Source organism: Paroedura picta, chromosome 1, assembly GCF_049243985.1.
Source record: "Paroedura picta isolate Pp20150507F chromosome 1, Ppicta_v3.0, whole genome shotgun sequence".
Taxonomy (NCBI): domain Eukaryota; kingdom Metazoa; phylum Chordata; class Lepidosauria; order Squamata; family Gekkonidae; genus Paroedura; species Paroedura picta.
This window is the reverse complement of record NC_135369.1, coordinates 11,853,600-11,877,787: the sequence shown is the minus strand read 5'-3', so window position 1 is coordinate 11,877,787 and position 24,188 is coordinate 11,853,600. Positions and strand designations below refer to the sequence as shown.

The 24,188-nt window shown below is 52.7% G+C and overlaps 1 protein-coding gene across 4 annotated transcripts in view; it reads right to left on the bottom strand.

Moving 5' to 3' along the window:
• ATP8B2 (ATPase phospholipid transporting 8B2) overlaps positions 1 to 24,188 on the bottom strand; it is a 110,106-nt gene that overhangs the window by 8,277 nt on the left and 77,641 nt on the right. For all 4 annotated transcript variants that reach the window (XM_077321725.1, XM_077321704.1, XM_077321697.1 and 1 more), the window contains 7 exons: positions 23,177 to 23,365; positions 21,270 to 21,385; positions 19,450 to 19,614; positions 7,999 to 8,110; positions 6,299 to 6,404; positions 4,578 to 4,719; positions 1,859 to 2,042 (listed from right to left, as the gene is read on the bottom strand). In XM_077321725.1, coding sequence (XP_077177840.1) covers positions 1,859 to 2,042; positions 4,578 to 4,719; positions 6,299 to 6,404; positions 7,999 to 8,110; positions 19,450 to 19,614; positions 21,270 to 21,385; positions 23,177 to 23,365 — 1,014 coding nt within the window. The remainder of the gene's footprint in view (positions 1 to 1,858; positions 2,043 to 4,577; positions 4,720 to 6,298; positions 6,405 to 7,998; positions 8,111 to 19,449; positions 19,615 to 21,269; positions 21,386 to 23,176; positions 23,366 to 24,188) is intronic.

Genomic DNA, 24,188 nt, shown 5'->3' with positions numbered 1-24,188 from the left:
CGTGGGTCATGATGGGCCAGCATCCCAGGAGAAATATTTTTAAATTTTTATACCCTATTTTTCACTATCTGAAGGAGTGCGAAAGCAGCTTGCAACCGTCTTCCCTGCCTCTCCTCACCACAGACACCCTGTGAGGTAGTTGGGGTTGAGAGAGCTCTGTGAGAAGAGAACAGCTCTAGCAGGACTGTGATGAGCCCAAGGTCACCCAGATGGCTGCATGTGGAGGAGGAGCAGGGAACCAAGCCCGGCTCTCCAGATTCGAAGCTCTTAACCACCACACCAAGCAGGAAACAAGGCCTTGTCTTTTATACTGCCTGGTATTTTTAACTGAAGAGGTCGGGAATTGAACCTGGGACCTTCTGCACACCAATCAGAAGCTCTTCCACTGAGCCACGGCTCCCCCCTTTATAGCATACTCACAAAGCTGCCTCATGCTGAATCAGCCCCTTCGTTTCATAGAATCATAGAGTTGGAAGGGGCCATACAGGCCATCAAGTCCAACCCCTGCTCAACGCAGGATCAGCCCTAAGCATCCTAAAGCATCCAAGAAAAGTGTGTATCCAACCTTTGCTTGAAGACTGCCAGTGAGGGGGAGCTCACCACCTCCTTAGGCAGCCTATTCCACTGCTGAACTACTCTGACTGTGAATTTTTTCCCCCTGATATCTAGCCTATATCGTTGTAGTATAACCCCATTTCTGCATGTCCTCTCCTCTGCAGCCAACGGGAACAGCATCCTGCCCTCCTCCAAATGACAACCTTTCAAATACTTAAAGAGGGCTATCATGTCCCCTCTCAACCTCCTTTTCTGAGGAACCGCTCAGAGAGCCAGTTTGGTGTAGTGGTTAGGAGTGCGGACTTCTAATCTGGCATGCCGGGTTCGATTCTGCACTCCCCCACATGCAGCCAGCTGGGTGACCTTGGGCTCGCCACGGCACTGATAAAACTGTTCTGACCGAGCAGTGATATCAGCGCTCTCTCAGCCTCACCCACCCCACAGGGTGTCTGTTGTGGGGAGAGGAATGGGAAGGCGACTGTAAGCCGCTTTGAGCCTCCTTCGGGTAGGGAAAAGCGGCATATAAGAACCAACTCTTCTTCTTCTTCTTCTTCTTCTCCAGGCTGAACATTCCCAAGTCCCTCAACCTATTTTCATAGGGCTTGGTCCATTGGTCCCAGATCATCTTCGTCACTCTCCTCTGTACCCTTTCAATTTTATCTACGTCCTTCTTGAAGTGAGGCCTCCAGAACTGCACACAGTACTCCAGGTGTGGTCTGATGTGATTTTGATGTGATTTTGATGTGATTTTTGAGTGTGATTTTGATGTGATGCCCCTGTTGATACAGCCCAAAATGGCATTTGCCTTTTTTACCGCTGCATCACACTGCCTGCTCATGTTTAGTTTACAGTCCACAAGTACCCCAAGGTCTCGTTCACACACAGTGTTACCTAGAAGCGTATCCCCCATCCAGTAGGCATGCTTTTCATTTTTCTGACCCAGATGCAGAACTTTATTGTTTATCCAAGTCAGTACTGTCTACTCAAATTAGCCAAAGCTCTACAAGATGTCGGGTGGAGGTCCTTCGCATTGCCTCCCGCCTGGCCCTTTTTGAAACGCCGTGGATTGAACCAGGCACCTTCTGCACGCCAAGCAGCCAATCAACCACTGAGCCACGTCCCCTTGCAGGTAAGCAGGGCCCAGCCTTCCCCCTTTGTGCCTGATGAAGCATAACCGTCCTGCTTGCCCTGTTCATTTCCCAGCCCGGCCACATCTCCTGAGGGATCTGCCATGGACGGTTTTCCAAACACTTGATCCTGAACCATCACCCACCCCGGGCGGCCCCCTGTTCCCGCCACTCACTCTTGATCATGCTGATGTCGTTGGCCCCGTCTCCGATGGCCAAGGTGACCGCCTTCTTGTACTTCTTGACCAGCTCCACCACCTGGGCTTTCTGCAGGGGGGTGACGCGGCAGCAGATGACGGCTTTGCAGGCACAGGCCGTCTCCAGGAACTCCAGCTCCATGTCGGCCTCCAGGGCATGCGCCTGCAGGGACAGAAAGGCAGGGTGAAGCAGAAAGAGGCGTGGGGAGGACAGGGGAAGGAGCCATATACGAGGGGGAGGGAAGAAGCCAGGCACACCCAACTATCTTCAGCGTCAGAATCACAGAGTTGGAAGAGACCTCTAGGGTCATCTGAACTGTGCAGGGATTGGACTAGATCAGGGGTCTTCAACCCCCGGTCTGTGGCCTGGTGCTGGGCTGTTAAGGCCATGGTATCGGGCTGCCAGCGGTCGCGCCTGCCTTCCCCCCCTGCAGCGAGGGGGGGGAAGAGGCAGGCACGGCCGCTGGCACGGCAGCGACGCAAACGCACACGCGCGGAGCCACCACGCATGCGCGTTTGCGCCCCCTGCTGGCGAAAACGCGCACGTGCGGCTGTTCTGCGCATGCACGTTAGTGCCACCTAGTGGCGAAAACACGCATGTGCGGCAACTGCGCGTGTGCGTTTACGTGCAGCTGCTGTGGCCGGGCCGCCGGCTCTTTCCCACCCTCGGAGGCGGTCCCCGACTACAAGAAGGTTGGGGACTGTTGGACTAGATGACCCTGGATGTCCCTTCCAACTCTGTGATTCTATGATCCTATGCTCTAGTCCAACTCCCCTGCAGAATGCAGGACATTCACAACTTCTTTGTTTGCGATAACGAAGCCATGCTGTGGATCTAACAGAGCACTTGTGCAGGTGGAAGGACATCCCTCTGGGGTGCGTGACTTTCCGACCCCTCCACGGGGAGGTGAGAAAGTCAGACTCCACAGATAGATACCCTTCTGCCTACAGAAAAACTAAAAGTCCATCCCAGTCCATTAATATTCTTTCAACGTTTGAACAAAGACTAATTCTAGAATCCTAGAGTGGGAAGGGGCCATACAGGGCATCTAGTCCCATCCCCTACTCAATGCAGGATGATCCAGGGTATGCATCTGTCCTGCTGCTGCTTGGAGACGGCCAGTGAGGGGGAGCTCCCCACCTCCTTAGGCAGCCCATTCCACTGCTGAACTACTCTATGAATCCCCTCCACCCCGATATCTAGCTGGTATTGTTCTACATGTAGTTTAAACCCATTACTGCAGTTTGTTTGTTTGGTTGGATTTTTATACCGCCCATTCTTTGCAGCTCTGAGCGGTTTACATGGAAACATTGTCTAATTTTACACGGAACATATGAACAACTTTCAACAATTTTCAAAGCATTATAACAGTTCAGTACCCCAGTATTTCCAACAATCATCTTAATAATCTACAGGAACATTAGTAGTATAAATAACAACAACATTGGGAGGTCAGTTATTGTAGTCATGCTGCTGCCAACAGGAACCTTCCCCTACCCTCGTCTAAGGGACCACCTTTCAGACCCTTCAAGAGAGCCATCCTGTCCCCTCTCAGCCTCCTCTTCTCCTGGCTGGACATGCCCAAGTCCCTCAGCCTTCCCTCACAGGGCTGGATCCCCTGGCCTCGGATCATCCGAGTTGCTCTCCTCTGAACTTGTAGGGTTCTGGGAAAAGACAGAGGGGTCCACACCACACTTGTGGGCATGCAAGAAAGGGCCACAAGAGCCAAGATCTGTGGGGGGAAAGCCCATCGATGCCTTCTAGCCATGGTGGTGAGGGGAACCTCCACATTCAGAGGTCCCCCAGCTGGCTGCATGTGGAGGAGTGGGGAATCGAACCCGGCTCCCCAGATTAGAAGCTGATTTTGTTTTTTGCACCCGGCAGGCAACAGGCAGCTCCTTCCCATTCCTTCCAGGGACTTCCTGCCCCATGCCCAGAGGAAGGCAAAAAAACTCTTCCAGGATTCCAATCCATCCTGGGTGTAAACTGCACGGAGCTTTTATTCCAACCCCAGGTCGATTCAGTCCCTGCCCTCTACACAGAATGCGATTTCCGTTTGGATTTGGGGTGATTTAGATTTTCCTTCTGCAGCAAGGAGGATTGATCCGGAGTGACCCTACCTTTATTGTGCGATATCTTGGAGTGCTGTTAATCCTCAATATCCAGATTGGGAAAGAGAACCTCTGATAGGCTACACCTGGTCATGTGACATGCTTGCCTTAAAGGAGAAGCCCCTAATTTCTCTCAGCTTCTGTCGGTCCTGGATTTTTCCTCCCTCCTCTGCCTTTTTCGATCCTCTCCACCCCCCCCCCCCAAGAAAAGAAAGAGGCTCCCTGCTTGGCTCCTCTCCCCCCACCCCCTTCAAGAAAAGAAAGAAAGAGGCTTGGCTCCCCCCCCCACCTTCTGAGCCTCCCTAACCACGTGCAGAAGATTTTCCTGTTTCAATGGGGAGGGGGGGGGGAGGAGAAGAAGACCCGAATTCAAAGCGATCTGAATTCAACAGGATTGACAATGGAATAAACAAAGTAAGTGCAGACTCCGCCCTGGAGGGAGATTCCTTCCTGATCCCAAATTGGTGATCGGCACGTCTCCCGGCACGTGAGAGAGGGCCACGAGAGCTAAACCCTGGCCTCACCCCTTCCGGCCCTCTCTCTCACAACCTGCTCTCAGTATGGTCGCTCCTGGGGCCTCCCTTACCAGGCTGTGCCCATTGATGACCAGGGCATACTCTCCGGCCACCGCCTCCAGCACCGAGGTCACTTTCGAGGCAGCCTCTTTCTCCTGGTAGGTGAATCCGTTGCCCACGGACCGCGAGTCCACCATCTTCTCTCGAGCCTTCCTGCCAGCAGAGGGAGGGAGGGAGGAGAAAGGAAGAATAAGGACGAGGGATGGAGGAGGGAAAGCGCTTCTGAGGTCAGAGGAAAAGACCCGGGAAACCGACATCGAACCAGGTCCTGGTTTCACCCCAAGGCAGAAGAAAAGCTGGGTTTTTTTTTTTGTACCCCGGTTCTGATGACCCGAAGAAGTCACAAAGTGGCTTGCAATTGCCTTTGCTTCCTCTCCCCGCCTCAGATGCCCTTGTAAGGTAAGAAGGGCTGAGAGAGCTCTGGGAGAACTGGACTGCCCCAAGGTCACCCAGCCGGCTGCACGTGGAGGAGCGGGGAATCAAACCAGGTTCTCCAGATCAGAGGCTGCCGCTACATCCCAGCTACATCCAAGGCAGCCTCAGATCTCAGCCCATGTGCCATTTTGGTGCAGTGTGAGTTTCCGACCTTCAGGGAGACAAAACACGCTTGGAAAACAGTGAGCAAAGTCTTTTTTTTTGGGGGGGGGGGGATCTCGGAAGCCGGCCTCCTCTTGGCCAGCTTGGCACAGTGGTTAAGAGCAGCACCTAAACTAGCGAGCCGGGTTTGTTTCCCTGTTCCTTTACATGTAGCCAGCTGGGTGACTTTGGGATTAGACTCATAGAATCACAGAGTTGGAAGGGGCCATACAGGCCATCTAGTCCAACCCCCTGCTCAACACAGGATCAGCCCTAAGCATCCTAAAGCATCCAAGAAAAGTGTGTATCCAACCTTTGCTTGAAGACTGCCAGTGAGGGGGAGCTCACCACCTCCTTAGGCAGCCTATTCCACTGCTGAACTACTCTGACTGTGAAAAAATTTTTCCTGATATCTAGCCTGTATCGTTGTACTTGAAGTTTAAACCCATTACTGCGTGTCCTCTCCTCTGCAGCCAACAGAAACAGCATCCTGCCCTCCTACAACCTTTCAAATACTTAAAGAGGACTATCATGTCCCCTCTCAACCTCCTTTTCTCCAGGCTGAACATTCCCAAGTCCCTCAACCTATCTTCATATGGCTTGGTCCCTAGGCCCCAGATCATCCTCATCGCTCTCCTCTGTATCCTTTCAATTTTATCTACGTCCTTCTTGAAGTGAGGCCTCCAGAACTGCACACAGTACTTCACACAGTCCTGTTAAGAGTTCTTCTCACAGAGCAGTTCTCTCAGGGCTCCCTCAGCATCCCCCCCCCACAGGGTGTCTGTTGTAGGGAGAGGAAGGGAAGGTGATTGTAAGCCGCTTTGAGACTCCTCTGGGTAGTGAAAAGCAGGGTGCAAAACCCAAGAGGACATGGTTCAGTGACACAGCCTCCGATCAGTCCAATCCCCGGCATCTCCTAGATAGTTGTAGGTAATGTGATGGGGAAGAACCCCCACCCCACCTGAGACCCTGCAGAGCAGCTGCCAGTCTGAGTAGGGAATTCTGGCCTTGAAGGACAGAGGGTCTGACTCAGAATACAGCAGCTTCATCTGTCCGAAGCAGATACCCCGTTCTCTTAGCGTGCTTCGCATCACCATAAATCTAGACTGGCCTATGTCCAGCACCATGCCCCGCCCGGCCACGGGCCCCGACTCACCGCAACTCCTGCCGCACCTCTAGGACTGTGTGCCCCGTGATGACAAACACCTCGGTCATCTCGTCCGTCAGCATCTTGCAGGAGTAGCCGATGTTCACGGCCGTTTCTGTAGAAACAAACGAGAGCTGAGCCAGGGGGCGGGCCTACAGCGGCAGGCCCAGGCAGGACGAGAGGCTTGCAAAAGGGACAGAGAAGGCTGAGAAAGAAGAGCTTTCCTTCCTGTCTCACCATACAAGAACTTGTGGGCACACCATGAAATCAATGAGCAGGAGGATTTGAAAAGATTGAAGGAAGTGCTATAAAGAGTCATGAACTTGTGGCATTCCTGGCCGCAGGAAGTGGTGGTAGCTGTAAGCACAGACGACTTCAAGAGGGGAATGGAGAAACTAGGAAACCCATCAGTGGACACATGGCATAGAGTCATGGAATCACAGAATCATAGAATCAGAGTTGGAAGGGGCCATACAGGCCATCTAGTCCAGCCCCCTGCTCAACGCAGGATCAGCCCTAAGCATCCTAAAGCATCCAAGAAAAGTGTGTATCCAGCCTTTGCTTGAAGACTGCCAGTGAGGGGGGGCTCACCACCTCCTTAGGCAGCCTATTCCACTGCTGAACTACTCTGACTGTGAAAATCTTTTTCCTGATATCTAGCCTATATCGTTGTACTTGTAGTTTAAACCCATTACTGCGTCCTCTCCTCTGCAGCCAACAGAAACAGCATCCTGCCCTCTTCCAAATGACAACCTTTTGCATACTTAAAGAGGGCTATCATGTCCTCTCAACCTCCTTTTCTCCAGGCTGAACATTCATAGAATCCTAGAGTGGGAAGGGGCACTGCAGGCCATCTAGCCCAACCCCCTGCTCAATGCAGGATCAGCCTCAAGCGTCCAGGAGAAGGATCTGCCCAGCCACTGCTTGAAGACTGCCAGCGAGGGTTTGTAGGGGCAGTGCTGGAACACTCTCTCTGAAGCAGTGAAGCTCTGTCTTTTGAGTGTTTAGGCAGCCCATTCCACTGCTGAACTAGACTCGGAGAATCCTAGAGTGGGAGGGTACCCTAAAGTCCATCTAGTCCCATCCCCTGCCCAATGAAGATTAGCCTGAAGCGTCCAGGATAAGGATCTGTCCAGCTGCTGCTTGAAGACTGCCAGTGAGGGTTTGTAGGGGCAGTGCTGGAACACTCTCTCTGAAGTAGTGAAGCTCTGTCTTTTGAGTGTTTAGGCAGCCCATTCCACTGCTGAACTAGACTCGGAGAATCCTAGAGTAGGAGGGTACCCTAAGGTCCATCTAGTCCCATCCCCTGCCCAATGAAGATTAGCCTGAAGCGTCCAGGATAAGGATCTGTCCAGCTGCTGCTTGAAGACTGCCAGCAAGGGTTTGTAGGGGCAGTGCTGGAACACTCTCTCTGGGGCAGTGAAACTCTGTCTTTTGAGTGTTTGAAGGGGGGGGGGGTCCCAGTGGGAGGGCTTCTGGAGTTCTGACCCCACTGCCGAACCTCCTGATGGCACCAGCTTGCTGACGTGGTTAAGAGCAGCAGCTTCTAATCTGGCAAGATTCCCCTTTCATAGAATCATAAGAGTTGGAAGGTGCCTCCAAGGCCATCTAGTCCCTCCCCTCTGCGCCGCTGGCCACCTTGGACTTTCCGTGATCACAGAAGCGCCCCAGTCCCGCCAAACCGCCCGTCATCTCCCTGATTATCTCACCCTGTTTATCTCCGGTCAGGACCCAGATCTTGATGTTCGCTAGCGAGAGAAGGGCGATGGTCTCCGGAACTCCCTGCTGCAGCTTGTCCTCGATGGCGGTGGCCCCCAGGAGCTGAAGGCCAAGAGAAGGAGATGACGTCACTCTGGACGGGGAGGGCCTGTTTTAACATTTAGTCCAGTGCACCCAAAGGTGCCACAATGAGAGCCTCAAGCTCAACAGAGTGGGGAATTCATGGAAGCTGCTTGTGAAGAGACATCTTCTCGACCGTTATATGGCAAAGCCAGCGTGGCGTGATAGCTGGAACGTCAGGTTAGGTTTTGGGAAGGCCAGATTCAAATCCCTACTCTGCCCCAGGAGTGTTCTGGATGACGCTCAGGCCAGGGACATACTCTCAGCCAGACCTGCCTTGCAGGCTTGTTGTGAACACAAAACGGAGAAGGGGGAACGATGTAAGCCATTTGGGGCCTCTAACGGGGAGTCAGGAAGGGTATGAAATGACATAAATGAGCGTGGGGTAGTGGTTAAGAGCGTCAGACTAGTATCTGGGTTCGAATCCCTACTTGTGCTATGGAAGGTTGCTGGGGGACTGTGGGCCAGTCAGCGAAGAAGGACGAGAAGAACAATGAGAAGAACAAGGAGGAAGAGAAGAGTTGGTTCTTATACTCCATTTTTCTCTACCCGAAGGAGTCTCAAAGCGGCTTCCAGTCACCTTCCCTTTCCTCTCCCCACAACAGACACCCTGTGAGGGAGGGGAGGCTGAGAGAGCCCTGAGATTACTGAAGGAGAAGAAGAGTTGGTTCTTATATGCTGCTTTTCTCTACCAGGAGGAGTCTCAAAGCGGCTTCCAGTCACCTTCCCTTTCCTCTCCCCACAACAGACACCCTGTGAGGGAGGGGAGGCTGAGAGAGCCCTGAGATTACTGAAGGAGAAGAAGAAGAGTTGGTTCTTATATGCTGCTTTTCTCTACCAGGAGGAGTCTCAAAGCGGCTTACAGTCGCCTTCCCTTTCCTCTCCCCATAACAGACACCCTGTGAGGGAGATGAGGCTGAGAGAGTCCTGAGATTACTGAAGAAGAAGAAGACTTGGTTCTTATATGCTGCTTTTCTCTAGCAGGAGGAGTCTCAAAGCGGCTTACAGTCGCCTTCCCTTTCCTCTCCCCACAACAGACACCCTGTGAGGGAGATGAGGCTGAGAGAGTCCTGAGATTACTGAAGAAGAAGAAGACTTGGTTCTTATATGCTGCTTTTCTCTACCAGGAGGAGTCTCAAAGCGGCTTACAGTCGCCTTCCCTTTCCTCTCCCCATAACAGACACCCTGTGAGGGAGATGAGGCTGAGAGAGTCCTGAGATTACTGAAGAAGAAGAAGACTTGGTTCTTATATGCTGCTTTTCTCTACCAGGAGGAGTCTCAAAGCGGCTTCCAGTCACCTTCCCTTTCCTCTCCCCACAACAGACACCCTGTGAGGGAGGGGAGGCTGAGAGAGCCCTGAGATTACTGAAGGAGAAGAAGAAGAGTTGGTTCTTATATGCTGCTTTTCTCTACCAGGAGGAGTCTCAAAGCGGCTTACAGTCGCCTTCCCTTTCCTCTCCCCATAACAGACACCCTGTGAGGGAGATGAGGCTGAGAGAGTCCTGAGATTACTGAAGAAGAAGAAGACTTGTTTCTTATATGCTGCTTTTCTCTAGCAGGAGGAGTCTCAAAGCGGCTTACAGTCGCCTTCCCTTTCCTCTCCCCACAACAGACACCCTGTGAGGGAGGTGAGGCTGAGAGAGCCCTGAGATTACTGAAGAAGAAGAAGAGTTGGTTCTTATATGCTGCTTTTCTCTACCAGGAGGAGTCCCAAAGCGGCTTACAGTCGCCTTCCCTTTCCTCTCCCCACAACAGACACCCTGTGAGGGAGATGAGGCTGAGAGAGTCCTGAGATTACTGAAGAAGATGAAGAGTTGGTTCTTATATGCTGCTTTTCTCTACCAGGAGGAGTCTCAAAGCGGCTTACAGTCGCCTTCCCTTTCCTCTCCCCACAACAGACACCCTGTGAGGGAGGGGAGGCTGAGAGAGCCCTGAGATTACTGAAGAAGAAGAAGAGTTGGTTCTTATATGCTGCTTTTCTCTACCAGGAGGAGTCTCAAAGCGGCTTACAGTCGCCTTCCCTTTCCTCTCCCCACAACAGACACCCTGTGAGGGAGGTGAGGCTGAGAGAGCCCTGAGATTACTGAAGAAGTAGAAGACTTGGTTCTTATATGCTGCTTTTCTCTACCAGGAGGAGTCTCAAAGCGGCTTACAGTCGCCTTCCCTTTCCTCTCCCCACAACAGACACCCTGTGAGGGAGGGGAGGCTGAGAGAGTCCTGAGATTACTGAAGAAGAAGAAGAGTTGGTTCTTATATGCTGCTTTTCTCTACCAGGAGGAGTCCCAAAGCGGCTTACAGTCGCCTTCCCTTTCCTCTCCCCACAACAGACACCCTGTGAGGGAGATGAGGCTGAGAGAGTCCTGAGATTACTGAAGAAGAAGAAGAGTTGGTTCTTATATGCTGCTTTTCTCTACCAGGAGGAGTCTCAAAGCGGCTTACAGTCGCCTTCCCTTTCCTCTCCCCACAACAGACACCCTGTGAGGGAGGGGAGGCTGAGAGAGCCCTGAGATTACTGAAGGAGAAGAAGACTTGGTTCTTATATGCTGCTTTTCTCTACCAGGAGGAGTCTCAAAGCGGCTTCCAGTCACCTTCCCTTTCCTCTCCCCACAACAGACACCCTGTGAGGGAGGGGAGGCTGAGAGAGCCCTGAGATTACTGAAGGAGAAGAAGAAGAGTTGGTTCTTATATGCTGCTTTTCTCTACCAGGAGGAGTCTCAAAGCGGCTTACAGTCGCCTTCCCTTTCCTCTCCCCATAACAGACACCCTGTGAGGGAGATGAGGCTGAGAGAGTCCTGAGATTACTGAAGAAGAAGAAGACTTGGTTCTTATATGCTGCTTTTCTCTACCAGGAGGAGTCTCAAAGCGGCTTCCAGTCACCTTCCCTTTCCTCTCCCCACAACAGACACCCTGTGAGGGAGGGGAGGCTGAGAGAGCCCTGAGATTACTGAAGGAGAAGAAGAAGAGTTGGTTCTTATATGCTGCTTTTCTCTACCAGGAGGAGTCTCAAAGCGGCTTACAGTCGCCTTCCCTTTCCTCTCCCCATAACAGACACCCTGTGAGGGAGATGAGGCTGAGAGAGTCCTGAGATTACTGAAGAAGAAGAAGACTTGGTTCTTATATGCTGCTTTTCTCTAGCAGGAGGAGTCTCAAAGCGGCTTACAGTCGCCTTCCCTTTCCTCTCCCCACAACAGACACCCTGTGAGGGAGATGAGGCTGAGAGAGTCCTGAGATTACTGAAGAAGAAGAAGACTTGGTTCTTATATGCTGCTTTTCTCTACCAGGAGGAGTCTCAAAGCGGCTTACAGTCACCTTCCCTTTCCTCTCCCCACAACAGACACCCTGTGAGGGAGGGGAGGCTGAGAGAGCCCTGAGATTACTGAAGGAGAAGAAGAAGAGTTGGTTCTTATATGCTGCTTTTCTCTACCAGGAGGAGTCTCAAAGCGGCTTACAGTCGCCTTCCCTTTCCTCTCCCCATAACAGACACCCTGTGAGGGAGATGAGGCTGAGAGAGTCCTGAGATTACTGAAGAAGAAGAAGACTTGTTTCTTATATGCTGCTTTTCTCTAGCAGGAGGAGTCTCAAAGCGGCTTACAGTCGCCTTCCCGTTCCTCTCCCCACAACAGACACCCTGTGAGGGAGGTGAGGCTGAGAGAGCCCTGAGATTACTGAAGAAGAAGAAGAGTTGGTTCTTATATGCTGCTTTTCTCTACCAGGAGGAGTCCCAAAGCGGCTTACAGTCGCCTTCCCTTTCCTCTCCCCACAACAGACACCCTGTGAGGGAGATGAGGCTGAGAGAGTCCTGAGATTACTGAAGAAGATGAAGAGTTGGTTCTTATATGCTGCTTTTCTCTACCAGGAGGAGTCTCAAAGCGGCTTACAGTAGCCTTCCCTTTCCTCTCCCCACAACAGACACCCTGTGAGGGAGGGGAGGCTGAGAGAGCCCTGAGATTACTGAAGAAGAAAAAGAGTTGGTTCTTATATGCTGCTTTTCTCTACCAGGAGGAGTCTCAAAGCGGCTTACAGTCGCCTTCCCTTTCCTCTCCCCACAACAGACACCCTGTGAGGGAGGTGAGGCTGAGAGAGCCCTGAGATTACTGAAGAAGTAGAAGACTTGGTTCTTATATGCTGCTTTTCTCTACCAGGAGGAGTCTCAAAGCGGCTTACAGTCGCCTTCCCTTTCCTCTCCCCACAACAGACACCCTGTGAGGGAGGGGAGGCTGAGAGAGTCCTGAGATTACTGAAGAAGAAGAAGAGTTGGTTCTTATATGCTGCTTTTCTCTACCAGGAGGAGTCCCAAAGCGGCTTACAGTCGCCTTCCCTTTCCTCTCCCCACAACAGACACCCTGTGAGGGAGATGAGGCTGAGAGAGTCCTGAGATTACTGAAGAAGAAGAAGAGTTGGTTCTTATATGCTGCTTTTCTCTACCAGGAGGAGTCTCAAAGCGGCTTACAGTCGCCTTCCCTTTCCTCTCCCCACAACAGACACCCTGTGAGGGAGGGGAGGCTGAGAGAGCCCTGAGATTACTGAAGAAGAAGAAGAGTTGGTTCTTATATGCTGCTTTTCTCTACCAGGAGGAGTCCCAAAGCGGCTTACAGTCGCCTTCCCTTTCCTCTCCCCACAACAGACACCCTGTGAGGGAGATGAGGCTGAGAGAGCCCTGAGATTACTGAAGAAGAAGAAGAGTTGGTTCTTATATGCTGCTTTTCTCTACCAGGAGGAGTCTCAAAGCGGCTTACAGTCGCCTTCCCTTTCCTCTCCCCACAACAGACACCCTGTGAGGGAGGTGAGGCTGAGAGAGCCCTGAGATTACTGAAGAAGTAGAAGACTTGGTTCTTATATGCTGCTTTTCTCTACCAGGAGGAGTCTCAAAGCGGCTTACAGTCGCCTTCCCTTTCCTCTCCCCACAACAGACACCCTGTGAGGGAGGTGAGGTTGAGAGAGTCCTGAGATTACTGAAGAAGAAGAAGAGTTGGTTCTTATATGCTGCTTTTCTCTACCAGGAGGAGTCCCAAAGCGGCTTACAGTCGCCTTCCCTTTCCTCTCCCCACAACAGACACCCTGTGAGGGAGATGAGGCTGAGAGAGTCCTGAGATTACTGAAGAAGAAGAAGAAGAGTTGGTTCTTATATGCTGCTTTTCTCTACCAGGAGGAGTCTCAAAGCGGCTTACAGTCGCCTTCCCTTTCCTCTCCCCACAACAGACACCCTGTGAGGGAGGGGAGGCTGAGAGAGCCCTGAGATTACTGAAGAAGAAGAAGAGTTGGTTCTTATATGCTGCTTTTCTCTACCAGGAGGAGTCCCAAAGCGGCTTACAGTCGCCTTCCCTTTCCTCTCCCCACAACAGACACCCTGTGAGGGAGATGAGGCTGAGAGAGCCCTGAGATTACTGAAGAAGAAGAAGAGTTGGTTCTTATATGCTGCTTTTCTCTACCAGGACGAGTCTCAAAGCGGCTTACAGTCGCCTTCCCTTTCCTCTCCCCACAACAGACACCCTGTGAGGGAGGGGAGGCTGAGAGAGCCCTGAGATTACTGAAGAAGAAGAAGAGTTGGTTCTTATATGCTGCTTTTCTCTACCAGGAGGAGTCTCAAAGCGGCTTACAGTCGCCTTCCCTTTCCTCTCCCCACAACAGACACCCTGTGAGGTGGGTGAGGCTGAGAGAGCCCTGAGATTACTGAAGAAGAAGAGTTGGTTCTTATATGCTGCTTTTCTCTACCAGGAGGAGTCCCAAAGCGGCTTACAGTCGCCTTCCCTTTCCTCTCCCCACAACAGACACCCTGTGAGGTGGGTGAGGCTGAGGGAGCCCTGAGATTACTGAAGAAGAAGAAGACTTGGTTCTTATATGCTGCTTTTCTCTACCAGGAGGAGTCTCAAAGCGGCTTACAGTCGCCTTCCCTTTCCTCTCCCCACAACAGACACCCTGTGAGGGAGGTGAGGCTGAGAGAGCCCTGAGATTACTGAAGAAGAAGAAGACTTGGTTCTTATATGCTGTTTTTCTCTACCAGGAGGAGTCTCAAAGCGGCTTACAGTCGCCTTCCCTTTCCTCTCCCCACAACAGACACCCTGTGAGGGAGGTGAGGCTGAGAGAGCCCTGAGATTACTGAAGAAGAAGAAGACTTGGTTCTTATATGCTGCTTTTCTCTACCAGGAGGAGTCCCAAAGCGGCTTACAGTCGCCTTCCCTTTCCTCTCCCCACAACAGACACCCTGTGAGGGAGGTGAGGCTGAGAGAGCCCTGAGATTACTGAAGAAGAAGAAGACTTGGTTCTTATATGCTGCTTTTCTCTACCAGGAGGAGTCTCAAAGCGGCTTACAGTCGCCTTCCCTTTCCTCTCCCCACAACAGACACCCTGTGAGGGAGGTGAGGCTGAGAGAGCCCTGAGATTACTGAAGAAGAAGAAGACTTGGTTCTTATATGCTGCTTTTCTCTACCAGGAGGAGTCCCAAAGCGGCTTACAGTCGCCTTCCCTTTCCTCTCCCCACAACAGACACCCTGTGAGGGAGGTGAGGCTGAGAGAGCCCTGAGATTACTGAAGAAGAAGACTTGGTTCTTATATGCTGCTTTTCTCTACCAGGAGGAGTCTCAAAGCGGCTTACAGTCGCCTTCCCTTTCCTCTCCCCACAACAGACACCCTGTGAGGGAGGGGAGGCTGAGAGAGCCCTGAGATTACTGAAGAAGAAGAAGAGTTGGTTCTTATATGCTGCTTTTCTCTACCAGGAGGAGTCCCAAAGCGGCTTACAGTCGCCTTCCCTTTCCTCTCCCCACAACAGACACCCTGTGAGGGAGATGAGGCTGAGAGAGCCCTGAGATTACTGAAGAAGAAGAAGAGTTGGTTCTTATATGCTGCTTTTCTCTACCAGGAGGAGTCTCAAAGCGGCTTACAGTCGCCTTCCCTTTCCTCTCCCCACAACAGACACCCTGTGAGGGAGGTGAGGCTGAGAGAGCCCTGAGATTACTGAAGAAGTAGAAGACTTGGTTCTTATATGCTGCTTTTCTCTACCAGGAGGAGTCTCAAAGCGGCTTACAGTCGCCTTCCCTTTCCTCTCCCCACAACAGACACCCTGTGAGGGAGGTGAGGTTGAGAGAGTCCTGAGATTACTGAAGAAGAAGAAGAGTTGGTTCTTATATGCTGCTTTTCTCTACCAGGAGGAGTCCCAAAGCGGCTTACAGTCGCCTTCCCTTTCCTCTCCCCACAACAGACACCCTGTGAGGGAGATGAGGCTGAGAGAGTCCTGAGATTACTGAAGAAGAAGAAGAAGAGTTGGTTCTTATATGCTGCTTTTCTCTACCAGGAGGAGTCTCAAAGCGGCTTACAGTCGCCTTCCCTTTCCTCTCCCCACAACAGACACCCTGTGAGGGAGGGGAGGCTGAGAGAGCCCTGAGATTACTGAAGAAGAAGAAGAGTTGGTTCTTATATGCTGCTTTTCTCTACCAGGAGGAGTCCCAAAGCGGCTTACAGTCGCCTTCCCTTTCCTCTCCCCACAACAGACACCCTGTGAGGGAGATGAGGCTGAGAGAGCCCTGAGATTACTGAAGAAGAAGAAGAGTTGGTTCTTATATGCTGCTTTTCTCTACCAGGACGAGTCTCAAAGCGGCTTACAGTCGCCTTCCCTTTCCTCTCCCCACAACAGACACCCTGTGAGGGAGGGGAGGCTGAGAGAGCCCTGAGATTACTGAAGAAGAAGAAGAGTTGGTTCTTATATGCTGCTTTTCTCTACCAGGAGGAGTCTCAAAGCGGCTTACAGTCGCCTTCCCTTTCCTCTCCCCACAACAGACACCCTGTGAGGTGGGTGAGGCTGAGAGAGCCCTGAGATTACTGAAGAAGAAGAGTTGGTTCTTATATGCTGCTTTTCTCTACCAGGAGGAGTCCCAAAGCGGCTTACAGTCGCCTTCCCTTTCCTCTCCCCACAACAGACACCCTGTGAGGTGGGTGAGGCTGAGGGAGCCCTGAGATTACTGAAGAAGAAGAAGACTTGGTTCTTATATGCTGCTTTTCTCTACCAGGAGGAGTCTCAAAGCGGCTTACAGTCGCCTTCCCTTTCCTCTCCCCACAACAGACACCCTGTGAGGGAGGTGAGGCTGAGAGAGCCCTGAGATTACTGAAGAAGAAGAAGACTTGGTTCTTATATGCTGTTTTTCTCTACCAGGAGGAGTCTCAAAGCGGCTTACAGTCGCCTTCCCTTTCCTCTCCCCACAACAGACACCCTGTGAGGGAGGTGAGGCTGAGAGAGCCCTGAGATTACTGAAGAAGAAGAAGACTTGGTTCTTATATGCTGCTTTTCTCTACCAGGAGGAGTCCCAAAGCGGCTTACAGTCGCCTTCCCTTTCCTCTCCCCACAACAGACACCCTGTGAGGGAGGTGAGGCTGAGAGAGCCCTGAGATTACTGAAGAAGAAGAAGACTTGGTTCTTATATGCTGCTTTTCTCTACCAGGAGGAGTCTCAAAGCGGCTTACAGTCGCCTTCCCTTTCCTCTCCCCACAACAGACACCCTGTGAGGGAGGTGAGGCTGAGAGAGCCCTGAGATTACTGAAGAAGAAGAAGACTTGGTTCTTATATGCTGCTTTTCTCTACCAGGAGGAGTCCCAAAGCGGCTTACAGTCGCCTTCCCTTTCCTCTCCCCACAACAGACACCCTGTGAGGGAGGTGAGGCTGAGAGAGCCCTGAGATTACTGAAGAAGAAGACTTGGTTCTTATATGCTGCTTTTCTCTACCAGGAGGAGTCTCAAAGCGGCTTACAGTCGCCTTCCCTTTCCTCTCCCCACAACAGACACCCTGTGAGGGAGGGGAGGCTGAGAGAGCCCTGAGATTACTGAAGAAGAAGAAGACTTGGTTCTTATATGCTGCTTTTCTCTACCAGGAGGAGTCCCAAAGCGGCTTACAGTCGCCTTCCCTTTCCTCTCCCCACAACAGACACCCTGTGAGGGAGGTGAGGCTGAGAGAGCCCTGAGATTACTGAAGAAGAAGAAGACTTGGTTCTTATATGCTGCTTTTCTCTACCAGGAGGAGTCCCAAAGCGGCTTACAGTCGCCTTCCCTTTCCTCTCCCCACAACAGACACCCTGTGAGGGAGGTGAGGCTGAGAGAGCCCTGAGATTACTGAAGAAGAAGAAGACTTGGTTCTTATATGCTGCTTTTCTCTACCAGGAGGAGTCTCAAAGCGGCTTACAGTCGCCTTCCCTTTCCTCTCCCCACAACAGACACCCTGTGAGGGAGGTGAGGCTGAGAGAGCCCTGAGATTACTGAAGAAGAAGAAGACTTGGTTCTTATATGCTGCTTTTCTCTACCAGGAGGAGTCCCAAAGCGGCTTACAGTCGCCTTCCCTTTCCTCTCCCCACAACAGACACCCTGTGAGGGAGGTGAGGCTGAGAGAGCCCTGAGATTACTGAAGAAGAAGACTTGGTTCTTATATGCTGCTTTTCTCTACCAGGAGGAGTCTCAAAGCGGCTTACAGTCGCCTTCCCTTTCCTCTCCCCACAACAGACACCCTGTGAGGGAGGGGAGGCTGAGAGAGCCCTGAGATTACTGAAGAAGAAGAAGACTTGGTTCTTATATGCTGCTTTTCTCTACCAGGAGGAGTCCCAAAGCGGCTTACAGTCGCCTTCCCTTTCCTCTCCCCACAACAGACACCCTGTGAGGGAGGTGAGGCTGAGAGAGCCCTGAGATTACTGAAGAAGAAGAAGACTTGGTTCTTATATGCTGCTTTTCTCTACCAGGAGGAGTCCCAAAGCGGCTTACAGTCGCCTTCCCTTTCCTCTCCCCACAACAGACACCCTGTGAGGGAGGTGAGGCTGAGAGAGCCCTGAGATTACTGAAGAAGAAGAAGACTTGGTTCTTATATGCTGCTTTTCTCTACCAGGAGGAGTCCCAAAGCGGCTTACAGTCGCCTTCCCTTTCCTCTCCCCACAACAGACACCCTGTGAGGGAGGTGAGGCTGAGAGAGCCCTGAGATTACTGAAGAAGAAGAAGACTTGGTTCTTATATGCTGCTTTTCTCTACCAGGAGGAGTCTCAAAGCGGCTTACAGTCGCCTTCCCTTTCCTCTCCCCACAACAGACACCCTGTGAGGGAGGTGAGGCTGAGAGAGCCCTGAGATTACTGAAGAAGAAGAAGACTTGGTTCTTATATGCTGCTTTTCTCTACCAGGAGGAGTCTCAAAGCGGCTTACAGTCGCCTTCCCTTTCCTCTCCCCACAACAGACGTCCTGTGAGGGAGGGGAGGCTGAGAGAGCCCTGAGATTACTGAAGAAGAAGAAGAGTTGGTTCTTATATGCTGCTTTTCTCTACCTGAAGGAGTCTCAAAGCGGCTTCCAATCACCTTCCCTTTCCCTGGGCAGATAAAACGGAGGAGAGGGACCTAAGCCTTGGGAGGAGAGGGGGAGTCCAAAGGAAGCAAAAACAAAGAAACAAATCTTATGACATCAGACAGTGAGCATGGTTGTAGAGCCAGTGTGGTGAATGGTTAGGACTGGCAGATTCTAACCAGGAGGGACGGATTTGATCCCCTGCTCTCCTCCGCATGCAGCCAACTGGGTGACCTTGGGCCAATCACTCAGCCTGGCCTACCTCACAGGGTTGTTGCTGTGAGACTAAGAGGGAGGACAGGGGAATAAGCTACGCCGCCTGGATTCCTTGAAGGAAGGAAGAAAGATGCACTAAATATACAATAAATATGTCGTGGCGGGAGGGGAGGGAAGAAGAACCTTTGAGAAATTCTGGCAGTGGGAGTTGGAAGCAGAATCTCTGGTGAAAAGAGGAGGTGGAAGTTTAACCAGACAGAGAAGGAGTAAAAGAAGAAAAGGGAAACTGCACAGAACTCCCTGCCACTCGAGACAGAGACTAGCCCTTGCTTTGATAAGAAGAGACATTCCCAGAGTAGCCAAAGAGCATGGGCGGCTATCCTAATCTAAATGGAACCTCCATCCTCAGACGCAGTGTACCTCTGAATCCAGCAGGGCTCTGGTGTTCTTATCAGAAAGAAGGAGTAGAGCAGGGGTAGTCAAATCTATGGCCCTCCAGATGTCCATGGACTACAATTCCCATGAGCCCCTGCCAGCATTCGCTGGCAGGGGCTCAGGGGAATTGTAGTCCATGGACATCTGGAGGGCTGCGGTTTGACTCCCCCTGGAGTAGAGTCTTACAGATTACAAACCCTTTCTGTTAAAGGCACTGCCTGCTATCTAGGGACAAATTATCCACAAAAGGGTTGGGGGAGGCATTGGTTGAAGGGGCTCTTCCGCAACATTCACAAATTGTCTTCAACAGCGTCCGTTCCTCTGTGGAGGGAATCAGGGTGAAGGATGCGGCTCCTCTCGGCGGCCCGCCTTACCACCATGTCGTTCTCCAATTCTTCGTACAACCGGGCCACTCTCTCTTCGCGGCCCTCGTAGGTTGCTCTGGCACGCTGCAGGCGTTCGACCCAATTGGCATAGTAGCTGTCCTCCAGGTCGCGATAGGCCAGCACCAACGTCCGCAGACCCTCGCTGGCGTATTCCTGGAAGCGAGAGCAGCACACAGAGGGGGGGGGCTCATGAGGGGCCCCCAAAACCGATCCTGGCTGATCACGGGAGTTCCTAACGACACCCTTCCGAGGGGGTGACCTCTTGCTGCCTCTCACGCCCGGAACTGTCTCGGGGAATAATTGCGTGAAATGCCAACTCTCTTTTCGTCCAAGTTCTGCCAAAGCATGTGGGCAAGATGCCCTCAGGGGGTCCCCTTCCTAAATGGCCGCCCTTCCTCAGTACACACTCACTCTCGGCCTCCGGGCTCCATCCGTCCTCCAGGCCCAAAAGGAAAGGTCAGAGGTGATTGAGGCACCTTCCCTCACTCCAGGGCCTCCTCTGTCGTAAGAATATTTGGATCCGCCCAGGGAGGGTCCCTCCAGTCCAGCATCTGGACTCACACAGGGGCCAGCCAGTCCCTTTGCAGGGCCAGCAACAGGGCAGGGAGGCCGAGGCCTTCCCCTCATAAGGACACAGGAGAGCCCTGCTGGGTCAGACCAGGGAGGGTCCCTCCAGTCCAGCCTCCTGCCTCACCCAGGGGCCAGCCAGTCCCTCTGCAGGGCCAGCAACAGGGCAGGGAGGCCGAGGCCTTCCCCTCATAAGGACACAGGAGAGCCCTGCTGGGTCAGACCAGGGAGGGTCCCTCCAGTCCAGCCTCGTGCCTCACCCAGGGGCCAGCCAGTCCCTCTGCAGGGCCAGCAACAGGGCAGGGAGGCCGAGGCCTTCCCCTCATAAGGACACAGGAGAGCCCTGCTGGGTCAGACCCGGGAGGGTCCCTCCAGTCCAGCCTCCTGCCTCACCCAGGGGCCAGCCAGTCCCTCTGCAGGGCCAGCAACAGGGCAGGGAGGCCGAGGCCTTCCCCTCATAAGGACACAGGAGAGCCCTGCTGGGTCAGACCAGGGAGGGTCCCTCCAGTCCAGCCTCCTGCCTCACACAGGGGCCAGCCAGTCCCTCTGCAGGGCCAGCAACAGGGCAGGGAGGCCGAGGCCTTCCCCTCATAAGGACACAGGAGAGCCCTGCTGGGTCGGACCAGGGAGGGTCCCTCCAGTCCAGCCTCCTGCCTCACCCAGGGGCCAGCCAGTCCCTCTGCAGGGCCAGCCACAGGGGAGGGAGGCCGAGGCCTTCCCCTCATAAGGACATAGGAGAGCCCTGCTGGGTCAGGCCAGGGAGGGTCCCTCCAGTCCAGCCCCCTGCCTCACACAATTTATGGTATAACATCTATTGGCCTCCTCCCATAAAATCCTAGGAGAACCCCCTGGGGAATAAATAAACAAACAAAATCTGAAGGACTACAATGGCAAGGACGTCTGTCTGTCTGTCTGTCGTGGGATTTACAGACCACTGCTCCCAGCAAGGTGGCTCACGATGGTTCACAACAAGTCCTGACAGGGCCTGTAGCTCATCCGGGAGCTCGTTCCACCAGGTAGGGTCCAGGACCGAAAAGGCCCTGGCCCTGACTGAGGCCAGGCATACCTCCCTGGTTGAGGTTAGGCATACATATAAAGATTTATATATTTATATAAATCTCAATCAAACACTATCCATAAATGAAAGTAAATGACCGTGGGAATGTTGCCCCCCTTTTCCCACCCCCTGCCGGTAGGTCTGCCCCACTTCCGGACCCCTCGCATCCCCACCCGCGACTCACATTCAGGTGGTCGGTGGTCGCGTTGTACAGCTCCTGGTTGCCGGGGTGAAGCCTCTCGAGCAAAATGGTGTCGGCTCCCTTGCAGTAGAGGCGGATCTGCCCCTCGTGGTTCCGAACTTTTGGGGGGGGGAAGGGGAGGAGTTAGGGAAACGGAGAGGAGAGAAGAGGAGAAACCGTTGTTGAGTTCAAGTGGGACGGGGGCAAGGCTGTGTCGAGAGGGTGGAACAACCGGGGATGAAGATAAAAGAGGAGGAGATCCATTAGCAGCTGTTAGCCAGGATAGCGCTACAGAACCTCCAGATTCAGAGGCAGTATACCTCTTGCAGACCAGCTGCTGGAAGGAATCTGCAGAGGGCAGCTGATGCATTCGGGACCTGGTTGCGGGCTTCCCAGAAGCATCAGCCTGGCCCCTAGGGGGGACGGGATCCTGGACAATATAGGCCAGAGTTGTTATTTGGAAGCGAAACCACCAAGGAAGGCTCTGCAGAAGAAAGCAATGGCAGACCAACTCTCTCACTTGCCCCGGAAGCCCCTTACTGGAGTCATATCTTGGAAGTCAGGCAGAGTCAGTACTTGGAGGGGAGACCACCAAGGAAGGCTCTGCAGAGGAAGGCCATGGCCAACCCCCTCTGCTTTTCATTGCCCTTGAAAGCCCCTTGCTGGGTTCTTTATATGTTGGAAGCTAAGCAAGGTTGGTACTTGGATGAGGGACCACCAAGGAAGGCTCTGCAGAGGAAGGCCACGGCCAACCCCCTCTGCTTCTCCCTTGCCTCGGAAGCCCCTCACTGGGATTGCCATAAGTCAGTTGTGATGACAGCACTGCACACATATGCACACACACACAAGCAACAGGGAGAGTGTTGGCTGAGCATAAATCTTTTCTGGGGACAGAAGGTCCCATACAGAAGGTTCCTGGTTCAGTCCCTGGCATCTCCAGTTAATAGGATGGGGGATACGCTTCTAGGTAGCACTGTGTGTGAACAAGACCTTGGGGTACTTGTGGATTGTAAACTAAACATGAGCAGGCAGTGTGATGCAGCGGTAAAAAAGGAAAATGCCATTTTGGGCTGTATCAAAAGGGGCATCACATCAAAATCACAAGATGTCATAGTCCCATTGTATACGGCACTGGTCAGACCACACTTGGAGTACTGTGTGCAGTTCTGGAGGCCTCACTTCAAGAAGGACGTAGATAAAATTGAAAGGGTACAGAGGAGAGCGACGAAGATGATCTGGGGCCAAGGGACCAAGCCCTATGAAGATAGGTTGAGGGACTTGGGAATGTTCAGCCTGGAGAAAAGGAGGTTGAGAGGGGACTTGATAGCCCTCTTTAAGTATTTGAAAGGTTGTCACTTGGAGGAGGGCAGGATGCTGTTTCTGTTGGCTGCAGAGGAGAGGACACGCAGTAATGGGTTTAAACTTCAAGTACAACGATATAGGCTAGATATCAGGAAAAAGTTTTTCACAGTCAGAGTAGTTCAGCAGTGGAATAGGCTGCCTTAGGAGGTGGTGAGCTCCCCCTCACTGGCCGTCTTCAAGCAAAGGTCGGATAAACCCTTTTCTTGGATGCTTTAGGATGCTTAGGGCTGATCCTGCGTTGAGCAGGGGGTTGGACTAGATGGCCTGTATGGCCCCTTCCAACTCTATGATTCTATGATTCTAGGATCAGATCACAGGTAACGTGGCGGGAAAGACCTCTGCCTGGGACCCTGGCTGCCAGTTTGAGTAGACAATACCGACCATGATGGGCAAATTGGTCTGGTTCTCTATACGGCGGCTTGATGTATTCAGAACTGCTGCCGGCCCAACTAGCCAGCTTAGAAGGACCAAAATTCTGGCTCGGTAACAGGCAACTTCCTGAGCTGAGCCCCCCCCCCCCCCCACCCTCGACTCTTCTCCTTTCTCACCGATGACAGACATGCGCTTTCGGACGTTGTTGAAGTCCAGGATGGCCAGGAGCTGGTAAGTCACGGGCTGCCCCAGCTCCTGCACGGTGATCGTCTTGGGGGTGCGGGCGCGAAACACGAAGCCGAAATTGCGGGCGGCCGTCACCAAGGCACCTTCGTCCGGAGACTGGGCTTTGTAATACAATTCCCCTGTCAGGGTAGAGGGGAGAGATGGGAAAGGGAGGCTGGTCAGGTGAGTGGGGAAATCAAAACCCTGCCGGTTTCGGGGACTTTTCCCCTAGAAACCATATTCCTTCGTTCGTTCGTTCGTTCGTTCGTTCGTTCGTTCGTTCGTTCGTTCGTTCGTTCGTTCAGCCAGCCAGCCAGCCAGCCAGCCAGCCAGCCAGCCAGCCAGCCAGCCAGCCAGCAACTGCCGGCCCAATGCGGCTCACAGTAAAACAATAAAAACAAGAAACAATATATATCAACAATAAAACAGCCCCAATCCCAGTTAAAACAGCCTAATATTAAAACAACAGCAACAGCAAGATGGCGGAAACGGCACAAAAGAACCCCATAGATCTTCCACAGCAACCAGCCACCGGGTGGGACCCCAGATTGAAACTCCAAGCGCCCTTTCCCCGGCCTCAACCATAGGCCTGCCGGAAGAGCTCCATCTTGCAGGCCCTGTGGAACCTTGACAGGTTCATCGGGGCTCTTAGCTTTCCCGGGAGCTCATTCCACCAGATTGGGGCGAAGGCTGAAAAGACCCTGGACCTGGTTGAGGCCCATAGATTTCCTGCGGGACCAAAACAAGTAGGTTCATACCCGCAGAGCAAAGTGCGGGTGTCCTCAGGCAAAAGGGGTCATGGGACGGATAGCGCAAAAGGAACAGATCAAAACAATGAAGCCCCCTGGGATGCTCTTTTAGGCCCTGACCGAGTCTTACAAGTTAGGCTCAGATGGTGACATTCCCCAGCGTCACCCAGTTTGCTAGCCGCATTTTAGGGTGGTTTTTAAAAACTTCTAATAA